Source organism: Ovis canadensis, chromosome 5, assembly GCF_042477335.2.
Source record: "Ovis canadensis isolate MfBH-ARS-UI-01 breed Bighorn chromosome 5, ARS-UI_OviCan_v2, whole genome shotgun sequence".
In the NCBI taxonomy this organism is placed as follows: Eukaryota; Metazoa; Chordata; class Mammalia; order Artiodactyla; family Bovidae; genus Ovis; species Ovis canadensis.
This window is the reverse complement of record NC_091249.1, coordinates 120,393,152-120,416,343: the sequence shown is the minus strand read 5'-3', so window position 1 is coordinate 120,416,343 and position 23,192 is coordinate 120,393,152. Positions and strand designations below refer to the sequence as shown.

At 40.7% G+C, this 23,192-nt stretch overlaps 1 protein-coding gene across 5 annotated transcripts in view; it reads right to left on the bottom strand.

The window, feature by feature from the left end:
* The window catches only part of FER (FER tyrosine kinase), a 475,599-nt gene that overhangs the window by 387,851 nt on the left and 64,556 nt on the right, over positions 1–23,192 (bottom strand). For 4 of the 5 annotated variants that reach the window (XM_069592654.1, XM_069592657.1, XM_069592656.1 and 1 more), the window contains exon 3: positions 2,063–2,236. In XM_069592654.1, the coding sequence (XP_069448755.1) occupies positions 2,063–2,236 (174 nt within the window). Of the gene's footprint in view, positions 1–2,062; positions 2,237–3,240; positions 3,486–23,192 lie in introns of those variants that run through there. The other variant, XM_069592658.1, reaches the window with a different exon arrangement.

Genomic DNA, 23,192 nt, shown 5'->3' with positions numbered 1-23,192 from the left:
ACGGTATATCTTCCTCCATGCATTTACTATTAATCTGTATGTGTCTTTATATATAAAGTGGGTTTCTTATAGACAACATACAGTTGTCGCCCTTTCCTCAGGTCAGTCAGGCTCCAACTCAACAGCTTCTTCTGAGAACAGACCTCGTTAGAAGCAGAATGCTCTAGCCCACGTCGAGATGGTTCCCTTCCTCTTCCACTGCCAAGATCGTGGGTTATCCCCCTCCCCATATTCACTGTGAGAACCTCACAGAGATTCAGGAGGTAAAATTCACAAGTGTGAAGACCACTCAACGAGTGGGTTCTCCTAGAGTTTTCAACCATCAGAGCGTCCAGAATTTGTCCGTTATAGTTCAGGTTTTTCTACACCCAACACTTGTTCTTTCGTATCTCTCCTTGTTATTCTTTGGAACTCTGCATTCAGATGCTTATATCTTTCCTTTTCTCCTTTGCTTTTTGCTTCTTTCCACAGATGGCTGGATGGCATCACTGACTCGATGGACATGAGTTTTGGTGAACTCTGGGAGTTGGTGATGGACAGGGAGGCCTGGCGTGCTGCAGTTCATGGGGTCGCAAAGAGTGGGACACAACTGAGCGACTGAACTGAACTGAACACTTGTTCTCAAGTCTCATGTTGCTCTGATTAGTTGTGATTCTCTATATTCACTTGTCCAGTTTCGGGGACAGTCACTTTGCTCTGTGACCTATCTTCTCTAATGGATCTAACAAGACTTGCTGATTTTTCAGTTTGTTCAGATTTTTATTTGCTGTTAGGATGGAGTGACAACTGCCAAGCTTCTTACATGCTGGATTGGAAAATGGAAGTCTTAACTTCTGAAGTTGCTAAAGAACCAAATCACTGTTCGTAATCTGGCAAATCAATGTCTAAAAGCAAGGATTTATCCTACCTTTCTTACATGATCTATACCTCATGGCAACCAAACAGCTGATAGAGGAAACATTTTTACTGAAAATTCCAGCTAACAATTGCATTAGGAAGGACAGAAGGGAAACATCGTCACTTTACAACCTCCACTGAACCAACGGGTCTAAGCAGTGGACGCCAAGTGCTTCAGTAGGTGAAAGGCCGAGAGAAAATTTTAATAGATTGACAAGGCTGGCAACACCGGAACCTAGTAGCAGATAATGTGTACCTCTTGTTATGAAACAATAGGAAATCTATACCAGCCCGAAATAAACAGCAAGAGTATTATCAAGCCTCTAGATCTATCTTCCAGTTTGCTGGAAAACTGAAGGATAAAGGAATACATGAAACAGCATTACAAGAAACTAACAGCAAAATCCAAAATGAAAGAATTCAATTCTATTGAGTAAATTACCCAGTTTCTCTAAATGCACAGCATTTTAATAGTGGGGTGGCAAGAGGAACCTACAGATTAAAAGACATTATTAAAAGGCAATGTATAAGCCAGATCTGGATCATGATTCAAATGAACCAACTGCAAAAATAACATTTAACAATTATTTGAGCACAATCACGATGATTAATAATATTAAGGAATTATCTTTATTTTTAGGTGAGTTCATAACATAGTTTTCTTAGAGTAATTATTTAGCAATAAATAATATTTACAGATAAAATTTAAAAACTGGAATATTCTATAAAATTATCCAATGTAGAAGAAAGGTAGGTGAGAGTACAGATGAAAAAAACAAACCAAAATGTTGACTAGGTGGATGGATAGGTCAATGGGAGTGCATTTAATTATTCTCTCTTCTTCTGTACACTTGCAAATTTTCACAATTAAAACCACTGTAAAAAGTTAGGCAGAAGGGACAGACACTGGTTGTGAAGAAAATGTAGAAGTATCCCAACGAATTTATTTTGGCAGCATTTCTTTCGTGCGAATATATACTCACATATCTTATAATCAATAATGTTTTATATTCAATAAAAATAAGATACTACTTATTAGAGACATTGAAGTCTATTTCTTACCAGGAAATGGTGAGTAAACACTTTTTAAAGTCAAACAGGACACAGCATCTCAGCGAACCTAAAACTGACCCTGAAGGAAGAACCCCAGAGCGGAAAGACAGACCTTGATCGTCTCTGCCTCCATCTGCTGGTGGACGCCTATGTAGCTCTTCTTCACCTGCTGCTTGTCTTTGATCATCATGGTGAGCCTGTGTAGGGGCCCAGAATTCAGGTCCTCTGCATGGGTCTTCATGATCCTGCTGAGCTGTTCCGTCTGCTGAATCATAAGTAGCCAAGACTTTAAAAAAAAACAAGAAACAAAATTACATTTGTATTAGAGGCTTCCATTTAGCTGTGTTCAGAAACTTTAAACATTTAGTTTTATACAAATTATTACATTAATATAAAAATAACAGGTTTCTGGCAATTATGCAATAAGCTATATGAATGTTTTGTATACAGCATCTTTAAATTCAAGTACAAATGCTCCGAAATTCAGTAAGCAGAGACTGTGGAACAGCAGGACAGGACTGAGGGCCTCATAGAGAGTCCACTCTTGCAGTCTTCATTTACCACTTGTCTGTTTTCCAATCCTGATATATTGCTTCTGCCCACACTTTTCTACTGTCTCAGTAAGGTAACCACTTCCTAACAGTCAGATGCAACAGAAACTTACCCATCTTCATTCTAACCTGTTTCTCTGCAGCATCTGATCCTACTGACTCACACTTCCTGAAACTTTTTTTTTTTTTTACTTCATTTTACTTTACAATACTCTATTGGTTTTGCCATACATCAACATGAATCCACCACGGGTGTACACGTGTTCCCAATCCTGAACCCCCCTCCCACCTCCCCCCCCATACCATCTCTCTGGGTCATCCCAGTGCACCAGCCCCAAGCATCCTGTATCCTGCATCAAACCTAGACTGGCGATTCATTTCTTATATGATAGTATACATGAAACTCTTGTTGTTGGTTTCCATGGCCTCTTTTCTTCCAACATACTGACCTGCCTTCCTCCCTGTCTACAAATTCCTTCTCAATCTTCATACCTGCTCTGCTTTTGCTGCCTATGTCTTAAATACTTGAATTCTCTAGATTTCTATCTTTTCTCTTAATAAATTAGTTATAAACCATTTGTTTTTCTAGCTTAACACATTGCTTCAACAGCAGACATACATAATGTTGGGTTTGGGACAAGTGGGCATATAGGTACAGCTGGAAGAACAAGTCATTTGTTATTAGACTTTCTAGCATATAAGTGGAGACGGCAATGGCACCCCACTCCTGTACTCTTGCCTGGAAAATCCCATGGATGGAGGATCGTGGTAGGCTGCAGTCCATGGGGTCGCAAAGAGTCAGGCATGACTGAGCAACTTCACTTTCACTTTTCATTTTCATGCATTGGAGAAGGCAATGGCAACCCACTCCAGCACTCTTGCCTGGAGAATCCCAGGGACGGGGGAGCCTGGTGGGCTGCCATCTATGGGGTCGCACAGAGTCGGACACGACTGAAGCGACTTAGCAGCAGCAGCATATAAGTACTGGGGAAAAAAAGCAACAGAAGAATGCTCTTCACTATAGGTCTTCAAAATCCTATTCAGAAACAAGTCAAAATCCTATTCAGAAACAAGTTTAGTTTGGTCAGAGAAGATCCATATTAAAGATACAAAAAAAAAAAAATAGACAAGGTATGTCTGGGTATTTCCTAAAAATAATTTTTCTACACTATTACTTTTGATCTATGAATGAACGGAATTAATCTTGTTACTGTTAGTATTCCAAGGTAATCCTAAAACAAAATGTAATAAGTATCTCAATCATAGGCTATCCTAAAGGAAGCAAATTTGTGGTCACAGTCAGAACTCTCCAGGGTCTAACTGGGTATTCTTGTGTTTGATACACTGCAGTATATGTTCTTTTAAAAAAAGTAATCTTTGAGGTCATTTTTAGTTGTAAAATTTCAGTTGCTTTTACAAACACAAAATAAGACAGGTGGCCTATGAACTCATCATATTTACTTTCAAATTCAAAACCCTGAGTACTAAGATACCATAAAGCCATTTAAAACTGATGTAGCTCTTCCATTAAAATATAAAATTTAAGAAAGATGAAAACAAAAAACTATACAAATGTGGATTTAAAATATACCTAAACTGCCCTAGTAACTGCCGCAGCTCTGCCTTTCTAACTTGGTATTTTCACTCTAAGAAATACAGTGTTAGGAAAACACTCTATATAGCATGTGCAGAAATGTTGAGGCTACCAAAAATAAAGTGAGAAGAATCAGTTTCTTTCTCAAAAAGCAAACATCCTCTGTCTTCGGAAAACAAATGCTCCCTAAGCTTCGTAGCAGCAGATTTCAGTGTTTCTGTGCAGGAGTCCTTGAGGCCCAGGGAGGCGTCTTCTTAGGAGCTAAGGTTAAAGGTCACACACGTAGGTCAGATTACCCTCCAGCTCACAGGACAGCCCACCTCATTGTCTAAAAGCCCTGTTCACTGGAGTTACTGTGAAGTCAAAACCCCCCGAGGAATATATTATCACCCCGACTGTCAAAGCCTGAGTGACCTCAATATCTTCCATTTTGACCCAGGGCACAATCTATAGAATCCTATACTGTCAAGAACTCCTGCTCTGTGATTAAAAACTCCTTATGCTTTTTATCAGAACCTTCCATTTATCTTGTATCTTTAACAAAAATCTGCTCGATCCTACTACTAACAACCTAATAAGGCTAATAAATACTCCCTCTCTTCGTAAAAAATATCTCTGCTCTTCTGAAGCTGAAGCAACCCTCGAACGTGAACCCCATTAGCAAGCCCTTCTGATTCTCCCGCCAAGGTCGGCCACAGGCCTGCCCATTCTCTTCATGGCCACTGCCACCCCTTTTGGAAGTTTTGATGGTCTCTGGTTTAGACCTAACTGGTGTCCTCTCTTCTGCTGATACTCCTTTCCACACCATTCCCCTTAAAGCAGCAAAAGAAACTGCCATCCTCCTGCATAAAACAGTATACAGGCTGCCCTTTTCATTTAAAGGAAAATCCAAACTTCCTTCTAAGACCTGAAGTGTCTCAAATTATGTATCCTCTATCTATCCGTTCAGTTTCTGTTTTGCCATCTTCTATCCAGCTGAATAAATTCCAGGAGTGTTGGTCTTTAGTTTCCTGAACATGCTCTCTTCCTGGGAGCTTAATCCTCTCTTTCACATGGCAAGATCTATCTCTTTCATTCAGTTCAGTTCAGTTCAGTCGCTCTTCCATTAGGAACCAGCTAAACTGCATGCAGGTCTCATCCTTGCTATTCTCTATCTGAGCACTTAAAATAATTATTTATTTGTGTGTATATTTGTTTTGTTTTGTTTTTAAGATCGCCCCAACTACAATGGAAGCTCCATGAGGGTTAATACTGTGTCTCCTTGTTCACTATTTTATGTATTAATGGTGATATAAAACCATGAAGTGAAAATATGCCACTAAAAGATTTTTTTTAATTGTTTCAAACTGGAATCAGATAGCATGAGCGGGTGAGTGAAAGTCGCTCAGTCGTGTCCTACTCTGCGACTCCATGGAGCTCTCTAGGCCAGAACACTGGAGTTGGGCGGGAGACCTGGGTCTGATCCCTGGGTTAGACAGCATGAAGCAACGCCAGTTACGATGGGGAAGGAAACCTTAACACGTCTATCTTCAACTGATAAAACAAGCGAGGGATCGGAGCAGTAATGCAGCAAGTACTGGCCCAAAAGGAATGAGTGAGCGGGCAAGAAAATGTCCGGGTGGTGGAGAATTAGACACACGGCTGGAACATTTGTTATGTAGAGATATGAGCAAAATGTTAACAGATGCTTGATAAAGAAACAAACAGAAAAGGATGCATTTCAACATTTATAATAAACCTGATATAGCACTTTGCAGATAGGGCTCTTTAGTTCTGGCATAGCACTGGTCAAAGCATAAAATATTTGTTGATTAGGATAATTTCTGGAAGATAATTCCTTATAACCTAATAAACAAAATAATCATCTCATCTGCAGGCCATCTGCAGACATTCAAATTGCTTTATTATACAGAATCCTGTTTAAATGATTAATAATGTTTCTTATAATGGAATTCTACCAGCAGTCAGAGTCACTGATGCTGAAAGCCACAGATAGAGTAAGAAATAAAAGAAAAAAAGTAAAAATAATTGGTTTAATTTTACAAAAATTTAATCACAGGCAAAGAATAATAGAACTTGAAAATAAAACCACTGTGGTTAAGTTTATAAAATAGAATATAAGTACATTAACTTTTCAGAGAAGAGCTATAAAATATGAAAGTAGGAATAATTTAACTATAATAAACTAGACAAAAATCCCAAAGGATACTAACAAAAATCAAGAGTGAGAGACTGATAAGAAGCAGATTCATTTCTTAACCTTCCATATATAAGTCAACAGACAGCATTAACTAGAAAGTTTATAAATAAACAGATACAGATTTAAGCTTATAATTCTTAAGCTTCAAAAATTAAACAAGTGAATGTTTAAAAAGGCAGACTTTGCAGCCTTCCCCTACCACAAAAATAATTTTTAAGGAAAGATAACATTGTCCACTAAAAAAGGAAAGACACTGTCCACTAAAAAAGGAAAAACACTGTCCACTAAAAAAGGGGAGAAAATTTAAAATCTTTAGTGATTCAAAATAAAAATAAGTTGCAAAATAAAAATAACGACATCTGTTAAGTGGTACATAAAAATATTACCTGTTAAACATCTACAAGAAGGAAAATTATTATCAAATCAGAGGGGGAAAGACTTCATTGTACACTATAAATAAGAAATAGCAGTAAAGTAAAAAACATGTAACAACAACAAAAATGGTAGGGGAAATCACTCCAGAAAAATATGAACAATAAAATTCAAGTCATTATATTCAAAGTGATCTAAAACTGAATTTTGGACACAAAATATAAAACAAGGAAGGGCAAAGTATAATGCCAAAGAATATCACTCACAACAATATATGACCGTTGTGGTCCTTCTCATTCTAGAAATCAGTGCACCCAAACAAAAAGCACAGATGAGGGGAAGTGACGATAAATCAAAAGTGGTGGGAGAACTAAATATACTCATCTCTACCTATGATTGCTAAGTCGCTTCAGTCGTGTCCAACTCTGTGCGGCCCCATAGACGGCCGCCCACCAGGCTCCCCCGTCCCTGGGATTCTCCAGGCAAGAACACTGGAGTGGGTTGCCATTTCCTTCTCTAGTGCATGAAAGGAAAAGTGAAAGTGAAGTTGCTCAGTCGTGTCCGACCCTCAGTGATCCCATGGACTGCAGCCTACCAGGCTCCTCCGTCCATGGGGTTTTTCCAGGCAGGAGTATACTAGACTAAACCAAAAAAATTAATAATACAGAGTATCTGAACAAGAAATTTAGTAATTAATATGTTTGATCTATCATCATACATAAAACACTACACACTATAGGTCTAGAAAATATCTATTTTTAGAAGAATATTTTTAAAAATTAGATAATATTGGGCTATAAAAATCTGTATAAATTTTCTCAAAAATAGAAATAGGGCATACTAACTCCACTATCTAGCTTCTCTCAATTAAAGAAAAAAAATCAGAATTGTTTAAAGGAAAAATTCAATTCATTTCTATAAAATGCACAGGCCAAAACAAATTTTTAATTGAAAAGAATTCCTGGAAGAAGTCAGTAAAATACTATCAAGATCCATGATATATAGCTCAATTTGCTCAAAGATTTACATCTATTTCTAAGTAAAAAACATTTTAAAAAAGTTTATTAAAATTCAAGTTTAGAAGTTTAAAAAGGGAGAGCAATGTAAAACTAAGGAAAGTACAAAGGAAAAGCTGAAAAGAAAAAATTTAAAATATTTACGAATTAGATAAATTAAAAATAGAAAAAATAATGTTGATAGCATTAAAAAGGAGAGCTTAGCAATGACAAAGGAAATAACAATAAAAGAAATAAAGTACATAAGATCTATCATTAGAAAAGAGAAAACACTATAAGTTAAGATGAAATTGATCTGAAAATAAATGAAGTGGCTCCTTTATTTCTTTTAAAGATAAACTCAAATTAGTAAAACTGACATTTCAAGAGAGAGCACACAGATTATCCCACTTTCTGCTCACAGGCACATTCTCAGTCCTTTACCAGCTAGAACCTGATCTCTGCAAACTGCATTTCCTAGGCGTCCTCCTGCTAACTGGCTTTTGTTTTGTTGTGCAACTGGAGGTCCTGGCACAAGACGGAGAGGCGGGAAGAAGGGAGAAACCTGGATGTATGCGTCTCTCCGCTTAGACTTCTTCCTCTGTCTGTCTCTCTTGCTGACTGTAATGAGCCTTCCTCAGCCCTTTGGGGCTTCCAGATGGCAGAGGCTCCATGGAGTTACCAATCTCTGAGTTGCCTCATCTTCCTCTGTTCGCTCCTAGACCTTCAAAAACCTTTGAACATATTTCCCCCAATTAAATTCTATTTATTGAAGTACCTGGTATAAGTTTTATTTTCCTGACTGAATCCTAACTTTTACAGATAGAAAATTCAAAGAGGCCAATAACCATGTAATACATGGTTCAGTTCAGTTCAGTTCAGTTCAGTTCAGTCACTCAGTCATGTCCAACTCTGCGACCCCATGCACTGCAGCACGCCAGGCCTCCCTGTCCATCACCAACTCCCGGAGTTTACTCAAACTCATATCTATCGAGTAGGTGATGCCATCCAGCCATCTCATCCTCTGTCGTCCCCTTCTCCTCCTGCCCCCAATCCCTCCCAGCATCAGAATCTTTTCCAGTACTCAACTCTTTGCATGAGGTGGCCAAAGTATTGGAGTTTCAGCTTTAGCATCAGTCCTTCTAATGAACACCCAGGACTAATCTCCTTTAGAATGGACTGGTTGGATCTCCTCGCAGTCCAAGGGACTCTCAAGAGTCTTCTCCAACACCACAGCTCAGAAGCATCGATTCTTCAGTGCTCAGCCTTCTTCACAGTTCAACTCTCACATCCATACATGACCACTGGAAAAACCATAGCCTTGACTAGACGGACCTTTGTTGGCAAAATAATGTCTCTGCTTTTGAATATGCTATCTAGGTTGGTCATAACTTTCCTTCCAAAGAGTAAGCATCTTTTAATTTCATGGCTGCAATCACCATCTGCACTGATTTTGGAGCTCCCAAAAAATAAAGTCAGCCACTGTTTCCCCATCTATTTCCCATGAAGTAATGGGACCGGATGCCATGATCTTTGTTTTCTGAATGTTGAGCTTTAAGCCGACGTTTTCACTCTCCTCTTTCACTTTCATCAAGAGGCTTTTTAGATCCTCTTCACTTTGTTACAAGGCCTTAAATGAAGCACTGAACAGCACTAAGTATTCACGTAATGTTAGATGTTAAAATATTAACAACTTTCACCTACAGAAAATGTTTAAAAAAAATTTTTTTTTAATGGATAACCCAACCAGAAGCTGACTGTGGCTCATATCATGAGCAACTTATTGCAAAATTCAGGCTCAAATTGAAAAAAGTAGGGGAAACCACTAGGCCACTCAGGCACGACCTAAATCAAGTACTTCACAATGGTGAAGTGGATGTGACAAATGGCTCCACGGGTAGATCAGGTGGGCAGCGCCTGGAGAGCCGTGGGCAGAGGCTGGCAGCACTGTACGGGGCAGCGATCAAAACTCCAGAAGAAACAGAGACGCAAGAAGACAAAGCGGTGGTCTGAGGAGGCCTTACAAATAGCTGAGCAAAGTAGAGACGTGAAAGGGAAACATACACCCAGCTGCACAGAGAGTTCCAGAGAACAGCAAGGAGAGACAAGAAAGTCTACTTAAGCAAACAACGCAAAGAAAGAGGAACACAACAGAATGGGAAAGATGAGAGATCTCTTCAAGAAAACTGGGGATACCAGGGAATATCTCATGCAAAGATGGGCACCATAAAGGATAGAAATGGCAAAGACCTAAGAGAAGCTGAAGATATCAGGAAGAGGTGGCAAGACTACAAAGAAGAACTATACAAAAAAGGTCTTAATGCCCCAGATAACCACGATGGTGTACTCACTCACCTGGAACCACGTATCCTGGAATGTGAAGTCAAGTGGGCCTTAGGAAGCATCACTACAAACAAAGCTAGTAGAGCTGATGGAATTCCAGTTGAGCTATTTCAAATCTTAAAAGATGATGCTGTGAAAGTGCTGCACTCAATATGCCAGCAAATTTGAAAAACTCAGCAGTGGCCACAGGGGCTGGAAAGGTCAGTTTGCATTCCACCCCAAAGAAAGGCAATGCCAAGGAATGTTCAAACTACTGCACAACTGCATTCATTTCACATGCTAGCAAGATTGTGCTCCAAATCCTTCAAGCTAAGCTTTAAGAGTATGTGAACTGAGAACTTGCAGATGTACAAGCTGGGTGCAGAAAAGGCAGAGGAACTGGATATCAGATTTCCAACATCCACCTGATCACAGGAAAAGCAAGGGAATTCCAGAAACATCTGCTTCTGCTTAATTAACTACGCTAAAGTCTTTGACTCTGTGGATCAAAATAAACTGTGGAAAATTCTTAAAGAGATGGGAATACCAGGCCACCTTACCTATCTCCTGAGAAACCTGTATGTGGGTCATGAAGCACTAGTTAGAACTGGACATGGAACAATGGACTGGTTCAAAATAGGGAAAGAAGTACGTCAAGGCTGTATATTGTAACCTTGCTGACTTAATTTTATGCAGAGTACATCATGTGAAATGCCAGAATGGATGAAGCACAAGCTGGAATCAAGATTGCTGGGAGAAATATCAACAACCTCAGCTATGCAGATGATACCACTCTAATGACAGGAAGTGAAGAGGAATTAAAACTTCTTGATGAGGGTAAGAGAGGAGCATGAAAAGGCTAGCATAAAACTCAGCATTCACAAAACCAAGATCAAGGCCCCCGTCCCATATTTCATGGCAAACAGGTGGGGAAACAACGGAAACCACAACAGATTTTATTTTCTTGGGCACAAAAATCACTCTGGACAGTGACTGCAGCCTTGAAGTTAAAATATGCTTGCTCCTTGAAGGAAAGCTATGACAAACCTACACAGTGTATTAAAAAGCAGAAACATCACTTTTCCAACAAAGGTCCATATAGTCAAAGTGGGAGGAGAAGGGGACGACAGAGGATGAGATGGTTGGATGGCATCACAGACTCAGTGGACATGAGTTTGGGTGAACGCCGGGAGGTGGTGATGGACAGGGAGGCCTGGTATGCTGCAGTCCATGAGGTCACAAAGGGTTGGACACGACTGAGCGACTGAACTGAACTGAACTGAACTGAAGGTGTTTCCAGTAGTCATGTATGGATGTGAGAATAAGACTGTAAAGAAGGCTAAGCACTGAAGAATTGATGCTTTTGAACTGTGGTGTTGGAGAAGATCTTTGTGAGTCCCCTGGACAGCAGGGAAATCCAATCAGTCCATTCTAAAGGAGATCAACCTTGAGTATTCACTGGAAGGACTTATGCTGGAGCTGAAGCTCCAACACTTCGGCCACCTGACTTGAAGAACTGAATCACTGGAAAAGACCCTGATGCTGGGAAAGATTGAGGGCAGGAGGAGAAGGGGACGACAGAGGATGAGATGGTTGGATGGCATCACCAACTCAATGGACATGGGTTTGAGCAAACCCCAGGAGACAGTGAAGGACCCCTGTCCAGCCCAGTGTGCTGCAGTCCTTGGGGCCACAAAGAATCAAACACGACTTAGTGACTGAACAGCAACAATCAGAACCATGTCTGAGTCAGCAGCCTTGGGACATTCAAATGTTTTATAGTGACTATCATAATTTTCATAAGCTGATTACATATATGAAACCATCAGCTATATAATTTATTCTGATGAGTTTCTGGATATCTTCTTTTCTTACAGCATTTAAAGTTTCTTTCCCTGTAAACAGAGCAGGTATTGACTAGTCTCTTTCTCTGCATGGTTTATATCCCAGTATCCAGAAATGTCTACAGATATGATCTCATCTGGTGGATATTTTTAAAGAACCAAAGGACTGAGCTTACTTAGTGAGTCAGCAAGAAATGGGTCATCTGAGTTAAATACATCCTTTAACATCAGGGGAATTTCAGCTTCTCTGTTTAATAGGTGGTGGTTTAGTCACTAAGTCATGTCCGACTCTTGAGACCCCATGGACTATAGCCTGCCAGGTTTCTCTCTCCATGGGATTCTCCAGGCAAAAGTACTGCAGTGGGTTGCCATTTCCTTCTCCAGGGGATCTTCCCGACCCAGGGATCAAACCAGGGTCTCCTGCACTGCAGGAAGATTCTTTACCAACTGAGCTACAAAGGGAAGCCCACCTTTATAACAACAGAAGGGCTGAAACTTTGAAGACCCTGTTACTCAAGCAGTATAAATTCTCAGATTATCAAACACTTAACATAATCAAAACAAATCCTGACTAAAAACACTAGGTAGGCAAGACAATTATGAAGCACTTTAAAATAAAACAGAATCAAAGTAGTCAACACAATCAAAGTCAGCATCTGGGTTCTAAAGACTGGCCCCAAATACGCTGGCCCACGCCCGCTCACTCGCCACCCAACCCCAGCGGTAAGGAAGCCACGGCACTGCAGGAATACCGCTACTACTACTGACAAGAGCAAGTCTACACGTCTAAGCAGGGACTTCCCTGAGCCCAGAGATTAAGACTCCGAGCTCCCGGCGCAGAGGGCAGGGGTTCAGAGCACTAAGTCAGGAACTGAGGGAACTAAGATACCACCTGCCGCTGGTACAGCTTTAAAAAAAAAAAGTCTGAGCACAGATGCAGGCTACAAAGGAAACCACATTACCTTCTCTTTTCTAAACCTCTTCCAGTTTTCTAGACTCAGCGCCCCTCAATTGCTTCTGTTCTTCTTGGACCTAAAGGTCACCCACGTTGTTCTTCTGAGGAACAGAGGTGCCTGGCCAGAGTCACCGTTGTCCTTCAGAAGCAAATCGCATCAGCTCAGCAGTCTGTCCTACCACAGGTCAGGGGCTGGATTCCAGATCCCCGCAGTCCCTTCCAGCTCCAACACCAGCAGACCGTTCTCTGCTCAGCTACTTCCCTCGTCAACCTTACAAACTCCCTGCAGCTCATAGCCACAGGACTCCTTTGCTGACCCGGCTCTAGCGGATCTTTGTTAACACAGGGGTGGCCTGTTTGGAAATTTTTTTTTTTCCTCCTTTTTATTTTTTATTTATTTTTTTTAATTTTATTTTATTTTTAATTTTTTAAATTTTAAAATCTTTAATTCTTACATGCGTTCCCAAACATGACCCCCCCTCCCACCTCCCTCCCCACAACATCTCTCTGGGTCATCCCCATGCACCAGCCCCAAGCAGGCTGAACCCTACGTCAGACATGGACTGGCGATTCAATTCTTACATGATAGTATACATGTTAGAATTCCCATTCTCCCAAATCATCCCACCCTCTCCCTCTCCCTCTGAGTCCAAAAGTCCGTTATACACATCTGTGTCTTTTTTCCTGTCTTGCATACAGGGTCGTCATTGCCATCTTCCTAAATTCCATATATATGTGTTAGTATACTGTATTGGTGTTTTTCTTTCTGGCTTACTTCACTCTGTATAATTGGCTCCAGTTTCATCCATCTCATCAGAACTGATTCAAATGAATTCTTTTTAACGGCTGAGTAATACTCCATTGTGTATATGTACCACAGCTTTCTTACCCATTCATCTGCTGATGGACATCTAGGTTGCTTCCATGTCCTGGCTATTATAAACAGTGCTGCGATGAACATTGGGGTACATGTGTCTCTTTCAATTCTGGTTTCCTCGGTGTGTATGCCCAGAAGTGGGACTGCTGGGTCATAAGGTAGTTCTATTTGCAATTTTTTAAGGAATCTCCACACTGTTCGCCATAGTGGCTGTACTAGTTTGCATTCCCACCAAGAGTGTAGGAGGGTTCCCTTTTCTCCACACCCTCTCCCTCAACCTGTTCGGAAATTTTAGAGAAAGCAGTAAGTTACAGTGCAGAGATGCGTGCCTACTCCCCTCCGGTTTCTGGGCTAACATTCCTGCCTCCGCCCTGCCGCAGCCCACTCCCGTCCCCGCTCCCCGGCCACATCCCAGAGAAGCAGTTCTGCCGATCCCTAGTTGCTGCACCCTCGAAATTTCCTCGAATGGCTCTTTCAGTTCAAAATATTTTACGAAAACAACTCTTTACTTCCTCAGTCCAACCAGTTCTTCCAGCTACTGCTCAATCTAATCTTTTTTAAAACCCCTGAAATAGAGGGGGTTAAAGAAAAAATTAAAACTGCCATTTGTTCCCAGGTGGCATGAATCAGGCTGTATACTTAGGATACTCCCCTTCTCTGAAGCTCTATTGAATAAATGCTGTTTTCTTTTCTTGCATTCTCTGTAATAAAGACCCAAGCGGTGAGTTTTACGTTCTGCATTACTTTTCCCCAACTCCACCCCTATTAAAGCTGACCTTGCTTGTCTAGACAGCCTTTTCCTCCTCCTCTTTAACATTATCTACCTCGGATGTACCCATAGATTGTCTCTCACTTACCCCTTATATCAATAATCTGAAACACATATCTTCGTCTTATAAGCGGAATCAGAGAGATTAAGTAATCTTAATCACTTAAGGTCGTACAGCTAAGGAATGGAGGAGTTCAACTTCAATCCAAACCCCCCTCTTTGTGAGCTAGACCTAATACGACCTCAGATGTCTGGAGGATACAGAAGGGTGGGAACTAAGGACTCCAGCAGCAAAGTAATCAAAATTACTCTGAGAATAATTACTACAATAAACTGACGGGAGGACCTTACAAACTGGTTACAGATCACACTAATCTGTATTTAGCACTTTTACCATTTAAGTACAAGCTTAAGAGCCAGAGGGAAAAGCCACCGACTCCCTGCAGACCACCTGCTTTGTAGCATGAGTCACAAACAGCTAAAGTGAAGAAGTCCTTGCAGGCCAAGATGAGTGAGTCATTCTTGGTGTGTGTGACACACTCTGTTAGAAGAAACGAAGATGCAAACAGAAGAGGACTCCCACTGGATTTAAGTTCCTAACGAACTTATTTAATAACGAACCACACTTCAAGTCTCCCTAAGCAGAATCATTAAGAAATGATTATTTTACCTAACCAACCCCAATACCACACTGAATAATTAGAAACAGCACCAGTTTAAGATGGACACACTCGCAGTATACATTTTTTTATGCTCCAGGAAAACAAAATGACAGGTTTGGGACTTTCAATTTCTAGAACATTTTTCAGAATATCGATTCATATATTAAAGAACACTAATATTTTCTCATAAAACACTGTTTTTTACATGCATGCATGCTAAGTCGCTTCAGTCGTGTCCAACTCTTTGTGACCCTATTGACCACAGCTCACCAGGCTCCTCTGTCCATGGGATTCTCCAGGCAAGAATCCTGGGGTGGGTTGCCATACCCTCCTCCAAGGGATCTTCCCAACCCAGGGATTATGTCTATTATGTCTCCTGCATTGACAGGCAGGTTCTTTGCCACTAGCACCACTTGGGAAATGCATTATTTCTAAAGATTTTCTGAATTTCTAAATGTGATTATTTTATATTTTATCTTATATTTATATTTGGTCACATTGTTTTATGATCAAAAAAATTCCTAGAAATAAATGCATCTCTTATTTCACAGTAAAAAAGACAAATAGTGATTCAATTTACGGAAATTTTAATCTCCTCTACATCCCCTCCCCTCCCAAAAGGAGACCAGCTGCATACATTAGATGCCATCCCAGCTTTCTAACTCAATGAGCGTAACTCCTGAAATGTCCATCTCACTCTTAGGAAGCCAACAGAGGTCAACATCACTGGTGATACTAGAATGACTGCGCAATAGAAACAAAAGTAAGCACTGTTCTCAAGTTTTTGAAAACACAAAACTACATATAGGGAAATTTTTTGTCTTTTAGAAAAGCACCTCTAGAAGAGCATGCTTTCCACATATGAACTAACAGATACACGGTGAGATGAATGAGTATTCCACAAACAGGTAGTAATTTAAGTGTTTTGAGTTCATTATACCAAAAAACACTTATTCTGGGACACTGAGTCAACGAACAAACTACTACGAGAGCTATAATTACAGTAACGCATTGAAAATAATCAACAAAGTGACTCAAGCTTGAAAAATACCTAAATAACAGTTGTCGCACATAGCTTTCTCTACAAAGTATATCTTCCAACTACTTGCTTGCCTTCTTCTTGGTTGAACACTTTTAAATACAACATAAAAATACATTAAGAGGAAAGTACAGTTTCTGAGCAGAATAATTCAAAACATGTTTCTCCGAAACGACACTTTTTCTTCAGAGTTTGCCCATTACAAAACAAGGATGTTTTTGAAATCTCTGAATTCTTGCGTGATACAGAAATTTAGAAGACAAGCCATTAAATTTCCCTAAAACTGAGCTTGTCAAAGACTGAACTGCGAGCGCAAGGGAAACCTTAGGCAGTTTCCGCTCTGAAGAGCCTACCTTTCTGCATTTTTTTCAAGTTTCCCAGTTTTCCCAGGCCAGCTCTGCAATAGGCTCTACAGTAAGAATCACGCAGCAGCCTTTCAAAAAGACAACTTCTTGAATCCCACGGCCAGAGATTCTGATTTAGTAGGTTTGGAATGGGGTCTCGGCATCAGTACCTTAAAGCTCTCCAAGTAACTCTAATGTATAAGTTCTGCTATAACAAAACATTTGTGTCTCTAAATCACTATGACATGCAAAATCACACAGTAAAAACCAAAGACCTTATGGGAAACCAGTGTTAAAGGTACAATGCTCAAAAACGTCTTCAGGGATAGAAACTGACTATAACTTTTTAAGAGTAAAGAAATAAAAGATAGAACAATAAAAACTTTACATGATCTTACTTGCACTAAATAACTGAGATGTACAGTCGGTACTCCATAGTGGCGGGTTCCACATCCACAGATTCAATCAACCTCATATCAAAAATACTCCCAAAAAAATTCCACAAAGTCCCAAAAGGCAGAACTTCAATTTACTATACACCAGCAACCGTTCAAACAGCATTTGTATTATATTAGGTACCATAAGTAACCTGGAGATGATTTAGAGTAAACGGGAGGATACACAGTAGGTTACATACAAACACTGCTCTGTTTTATAAAAGAATGTGGGTGCCCTTGGATTTTGGTCTCCGCAAGAGCGGCTGTGCTGTGTGCTCAGTCGTGTCCCACTCTTTGCAACCTCATGGACTGTGGCCCGCCAGGCTTCTCTGTCCACAGGAACTCTCCAGGCCAGAATCCTGCAGTGGGTAGCCTATCCCTTCTCCAGGGGATCTTCCCAACCCAGGGATCAAACCCAGGTCTCCCGCGTTACAGGCAGATTATTTACCATCTGAGCCACCAGGGAAGCCCAAGAACAGGGCAGTGGGTAGCCTCACCCTTCTCCAGGGGATCTTCCCAACCCAGGAATCGAACTGGGGTCTCCAGCACTACAGACAGATTCTGTACCAGCTGAGCTAATAGGGAAACTCCAACCTCGAGGGAGGGGCGTCCCATGACATGACATCACCTTGAAAAGAAGCTTGCTCCTCAAAGCAGGTGTCACAGGGGGCACAGCTTCTCAGTTACTGTAAAGTGATAGGAAGAGCTATCTGATTCGACAGAAAATTGCAGTATCACACGTAAGTGGATATTCCTCATAACACAAGGGGTAAACAAGGCAGCCTGGACATGAGGGAATGCACGCGCGCACGTGTGTGTGTTTTATATACTCCTAAGCAGGTCAGTTCAGAGATGCAGTTTGCAGCAGTCTTCCAGGTTTTTTGTTTTTCTTTTTTTGAATGTTGAGTTGGTTTTTTCTTTACTTTATTTTACTTTACAATACTGTATTGCTTTTGCCATACATCAGCATCCAGGTTTGTGCATCAGTTCAGTTCAGTCGCTCAGTCGTGTCCGACTCTTTGCGACCACATGAATCGCAGCACGCCAGGCCTCCCTGTCCATCACCAACTCCCGGAGGTCACTCAGACTCACGTCCATTGAGGCCGTGATGCCATCCAGCCATCTCATCCTCTGTCGACCCCTTCTCCTCCTGCCCAATCCCTCCCAGCATCAGAGTCTTTTCCAATGAGCCAACTCTTCGCATGAGGTGGCCAAAGTACTGGAGTTTCAGCTTTAGCATCATTCCTTCCAAAGAAATCCCAGGGTTGATCTCCTTCAGAATGGACTGGTTGGATCTCCTTGTAGTCCAAGGGACTTTCAAGAGTCTTCTCCAACACCACAGGTCAAAACCATCAATTCTTCGGTGCTCAGCCTTCTTCACAGTCCAACTCTCACATCCATACATGACCACAGGAAAAATCATAGCCTTGACTAGACGGACCTTTGTCGGCAAAGTAATGTCTCTGCTTTTGAATATGCTGTCTAGGTTGGTCATAACTTTTCTTCCAAGGAGTAAGCGTCTTTTAATTTCATGGCTGCAGTCACCATCTGCAGTGATTTTGGAGCCGCCCAAAATAAAGTCTGACACTGTTTCTACTGTTTCCCCATCTATTTCCCATGGAGTGATGGGACCGGATGCCATGATCTTCGTTTTCTGAATGTTGAGCTTTAAGCCAACTTTTTCACTCTCCTCTTTCACTTTCCTCAAGAGGCTTTTTAGCTCTTCTTCACTCTCTACCATAAGGGTGGTGTCATCTGCATATCTGAGGTGATTGATATTTCTCCTGGCAATCTTGATTCCAGCTTGTATTTCTTCCAGTCCAGCATTTCTCATGATGTACTCTGCATAGAAGTTAAACAAGCAGGGTGACAACATACAGCCTTGACGTACTCCTTTTCCTATTTGGAACCAGTCAGTTGTTCCATGTCCAGTTCTAACTGTTGCTTCCTGGCCTGCATACAGGTTTCTCCAGAGGCAGGTCAGGTGGTCTGGTATTCCCATCTCTTTCAGAATTTTCCACAGTTTCTTGCGATCCACACAGTCAAAGGCTTTGGCATAGTCAATAAAGCAGAAATAGATGTTTTTCTGGAACTCTCTTGCTTTTTCCATGATCCAGTGGATGTTGGCAATTTCATCTCTGGTTCCTCTGCCTTTCGTAAAACCAGCTTGAACATCTGGAAGTTCACGGTTCACATATTGCTGAAGTCTGGCTTGGAGAATTTTGAGCATTACTTTACTAGCATGTGAGAGGAGTGCAATTGTGCGGTAGTTTGAGCATTCTTTGGCATTGCCTTTCTTTGGGACTGGAGTGAAAACTGACCTTTTCCAGTCCTGTGGCCACTGCTGAGTTTTCCAAATTTGCTGGCATATTGAATACAGCACTTTCACAGCATCATCTTTCAGGATTTAAAATAGCTCAACTGGAATTCCATCACCTCCACTAGCTTTGTTTGTAGTGATGCTTTCTAAGGCCCACTTGACTTCACATTCCAAGAAGTCTGGCTCGAGATTAGTGATCACATCATCATGATTATCTGGGTCGTGAAGATCTTGTTTGTACAGTTCTTCTGTGTATTCTTGCCACCTTTTCTTAATATCTTCTGTTTCTGTTAGGTCCAGACCATTTCTGTCCTTTATCGAGCCCATCTTTGCATGAAATGTTCCCTTGGTATCTCTAATTTTCTTGAAAAGATCTCTAGTCTTTCTCATTCTATTATTTTCCTCTATTTCTTTGCATTGATCGCTGAAGAAGGCTTTCTTATCTCTTCTTGCTATTCTTTGGAACTCTGCATTCAGATGCTTATATCTTTCCTTTTCTCCTTTGCTTTTCGCTTCTCTTCTTTTCACAGCTATTTGTAAGGCCTCCTCAGACAGCCATTTTGCTTTTTTGCATTTCTTTTCCATGGGGATGGCCTTGATCCCTGTCTCCTGTACAATGTCACAAACCTCATTCCATAGTTCATCAGGCACTCTATCTATCAGATCTAGGCCCTTAAATCTATTTCTCACTCCTACTGTATAATCATAAGGAATTTGATTTAGGTCATACCTGAATGGTCTAGCAGTTTTCCCTACTTTCTTCAATTTGAGTCTGAATTTGGTAATAAGGAGTTCATGATTGGAGCCACAGTCAGCTCCTGATCTTGTTTTTGTTGACTGTATAGAGCTTCTCCATCTTTGGCTACAAAGAATATAATCAATCTGATTTCGGTGTTGACCATCTGGTGATGTCCATGTGTAGAGTCTTCTCTTGTGTTGTTGGAAGAGGGTGTTTGCTATGACCAGTGCATTTTCTTGGCAAAACTCTATTAGTCTTTGCCCTGCTTCATTCCGTATTCCAAGGCCAAATTTGCCTGTTACTCCAGTATTTCTTGACTTCCTACTTTTGCATTCCAGTCCCTGTAATGAAAAGGACATCTTTTTTGGGTGTTAGTTCTAAAAAGTCTTGTAGGTCTTCATAGAACCATTCAACTTCAGCTTCTTCAGTGTTACTGGTTGGGGCATAGACTTGGATAACTGTCATATTGAACGGTTTGCCTTGGAGACAAACAGAGATCATTCTGTCGTTTTTGAGATTGCATCTAAGTACTGCATTTCAGACTCTTTTGTTGACCATGATGGCTACTCCATTTCTTCTGAGGGATTCCTGCCCGGAGTAGTAGATATAAAGGTCATCTGAGTTAAATTCACCCATTCCAGTCCATTTTAGTTCGCTGATTCCTAGAATATCGGCGTTCATCCTTGCCATCTCTTGTTTGACCACTTCCAATTTGCCTTAATTCATGGACCTGACATTCCAGGTTCCTATGCAATATTGCTCTTTACAGCATCGGATCTTGCTTCTGTCACCAGTCACATCCACAACTGGGTATTGTTTTTGCTTTGGCTCCATCCCTTCATTCTTTCTGGAGTTATTTCTCCACTGATCTCCAGTGGCATATTGGGCACCTACTGACCTTAGGAGTTCCTCTTTTGGTATCCTATCATTTTGCCTTTTCATACTGTTCACACTGTTCATGGGGTTCTCAAGGCAAGAATACTGAAGGTTTGTGCATAAGCAACTGTAAAACCCATTACTCACATTGCTCCCTGATATGTCCATTGCACAGGAACAAATTTCTGTTCTTAAATCCAGAGTTACAGCAGAGCTGACTCTACACTTAGGCTTAAGACTTACTGCCTTAAGATACAAAGGAAGTTGCAACTCTAGCTAGGTAAGTCACTTAAACTCATGAACAGCTTGGAGGTTGAGGGCACTGAGCCACCACCTTGCAGAAAATTTCCATGTAACTTTGCAGTCAGCCCTCAGAATGTGAGCGCCGAATCCTCAGACATAACCGACCTCGGAGAGCGCAGTGCTGTAGTAGGCATCTGCATCTAGGCCTGACTGCTGAGCAATAAGGCTGGCTTCCTACTGGCTCCTCAAAGAGCATCTTTAATTACTTTGAATGCCCACATAGTACATGGAACATTGTCAATATTTCAAGCCATCTCATGTTTAAAAGGTAAGCTTAATATCTCCCTTCAAATATGTTATGTTATTTGACAATTAATCTATATCGGAAGATGCCCTGGAGAAGGGATAGGCTACCCACTGCAGTACTCTGGCCTGGAGAATTCCATGGGCTCTACAGTCCAGGGTTTGGCAAAGGGTCAGACACAACTGAGCGACCTTCACTTTCACTTCATACAATATTCTACTTCTATATTCTCTGCAGTGTGCTCACCAACAGAGGTTTGCTTCCGTCTGTCACCATACAGCCACTCCCCTTTACCCATCTCAGCCCCGCCCCAGCCCCTTCCCCTCTGATAACCACTGCTCTGTACTCTGTATTTACGTGTTTGCTTTTGTTACATTTAGTTTCCTCATTTAGTTGGGGTTTTTCTTTTTCTACTTTTAAAAGTATTCCATTTAAGAGTAAAATCGTTTATGTTTCTTCAACCGACTTATTTCACTTGCTGTTGAGTTGTATGAGTACTTCATATTTTGGATATTAGTCCCTCAACAGATACATGATTTGCAAACATCTTCTCCCAGTTGGAAGGCTGTCTTTTCATTTTGCTGATGAGGACAGAAAGCATTTAATTTGATATAGTCTCATTTGGGTTTTGCTTGTTGGTTTGGTTTTTTGAAAGATATTGCTACGACTGATAAGTATACTATGTCTTCTACGAATTTTACGGTGTCGGGTCTTATATTCAAGTCTTTAATAGAGTTTGAGTTGATTCTTTTATATGACATAGGACAGTGTCTAGTTTCATTCTTTTGCATGTGACTGTCCATTTTCCCAACACAATTTATTGAGAATATTCTTTCTCCATTGTATGTTCTTTGCTCCTCTGTCATAAATTAATTATATATATATATATTTGGATATATATGTGGATTTCTGGGCTCACGATTCTTTTCACTGATCCATGTGTCCAGTTTTCTGCCAACACAATGCTGTTTTAATTATAATAGATTTGTGATATAACTTGAAGTCAGGGAGTGTGATGCCTCCAGTTTTGCCCTCTCTTCTCAGGATTATTCTAGTTATTCAGGGTGGTCTTTTTGGTTCCATACAAAATATAAGACTTTTTGTTCTATTTCTGTGAAAAATATCCTTGGGATTTTGATTTGTTGCTGTTGTTGCCTAGTTGCTAAGCCAAGTCCAGCTCTTTTGTGACCCCATGGACTGTAGCCCACCAGGTGCCTCTGTTCATGGGATTTCCAGGCCAGAATTTTGGAGCAGACTGCTATTTCCTTCTCCAAGGGATCTTCCCAGTCAGGGGTTGAACCCACATCTCCTGTAGCAGGAGGGTTCTTTACCACTGAGCCACCAGGAAAGCCCTGGGATTTTCATAGGCATTACACTGAACCCATAAATCATTTCATGTAATAGGAACGTTTTCACAATCTTAATTTTTCCAGTCCATGAGCATAGCATATCTTTCCATTTCTTTGTGTCATCTGTAACCTTTTCCCATAACATCTACCAGATTTCAGTGTACATGTCTTTCACATCCTAGAATAAATTTACTCCTCAGTGTTCTGTTTGTTTCAGTTGTAAATGGGATGCTTAACTTCTTATCCTGTGAGTTGGCTGTTAACATATAGGAACACAAAAAAAATTTTGTTTTACACTGACTTTGTACCCAGAAACTTTACTGTATTCGTTAATTATTTCTAAGGCTTTTATGGAGTCTTTAGGGTTTTCTATACATAACATCCCGGGATTCACACTCAGTGATGGATTTCCTTCTTCCTTTCCAATTCGGATGCTTTCTTTTTCCTGTT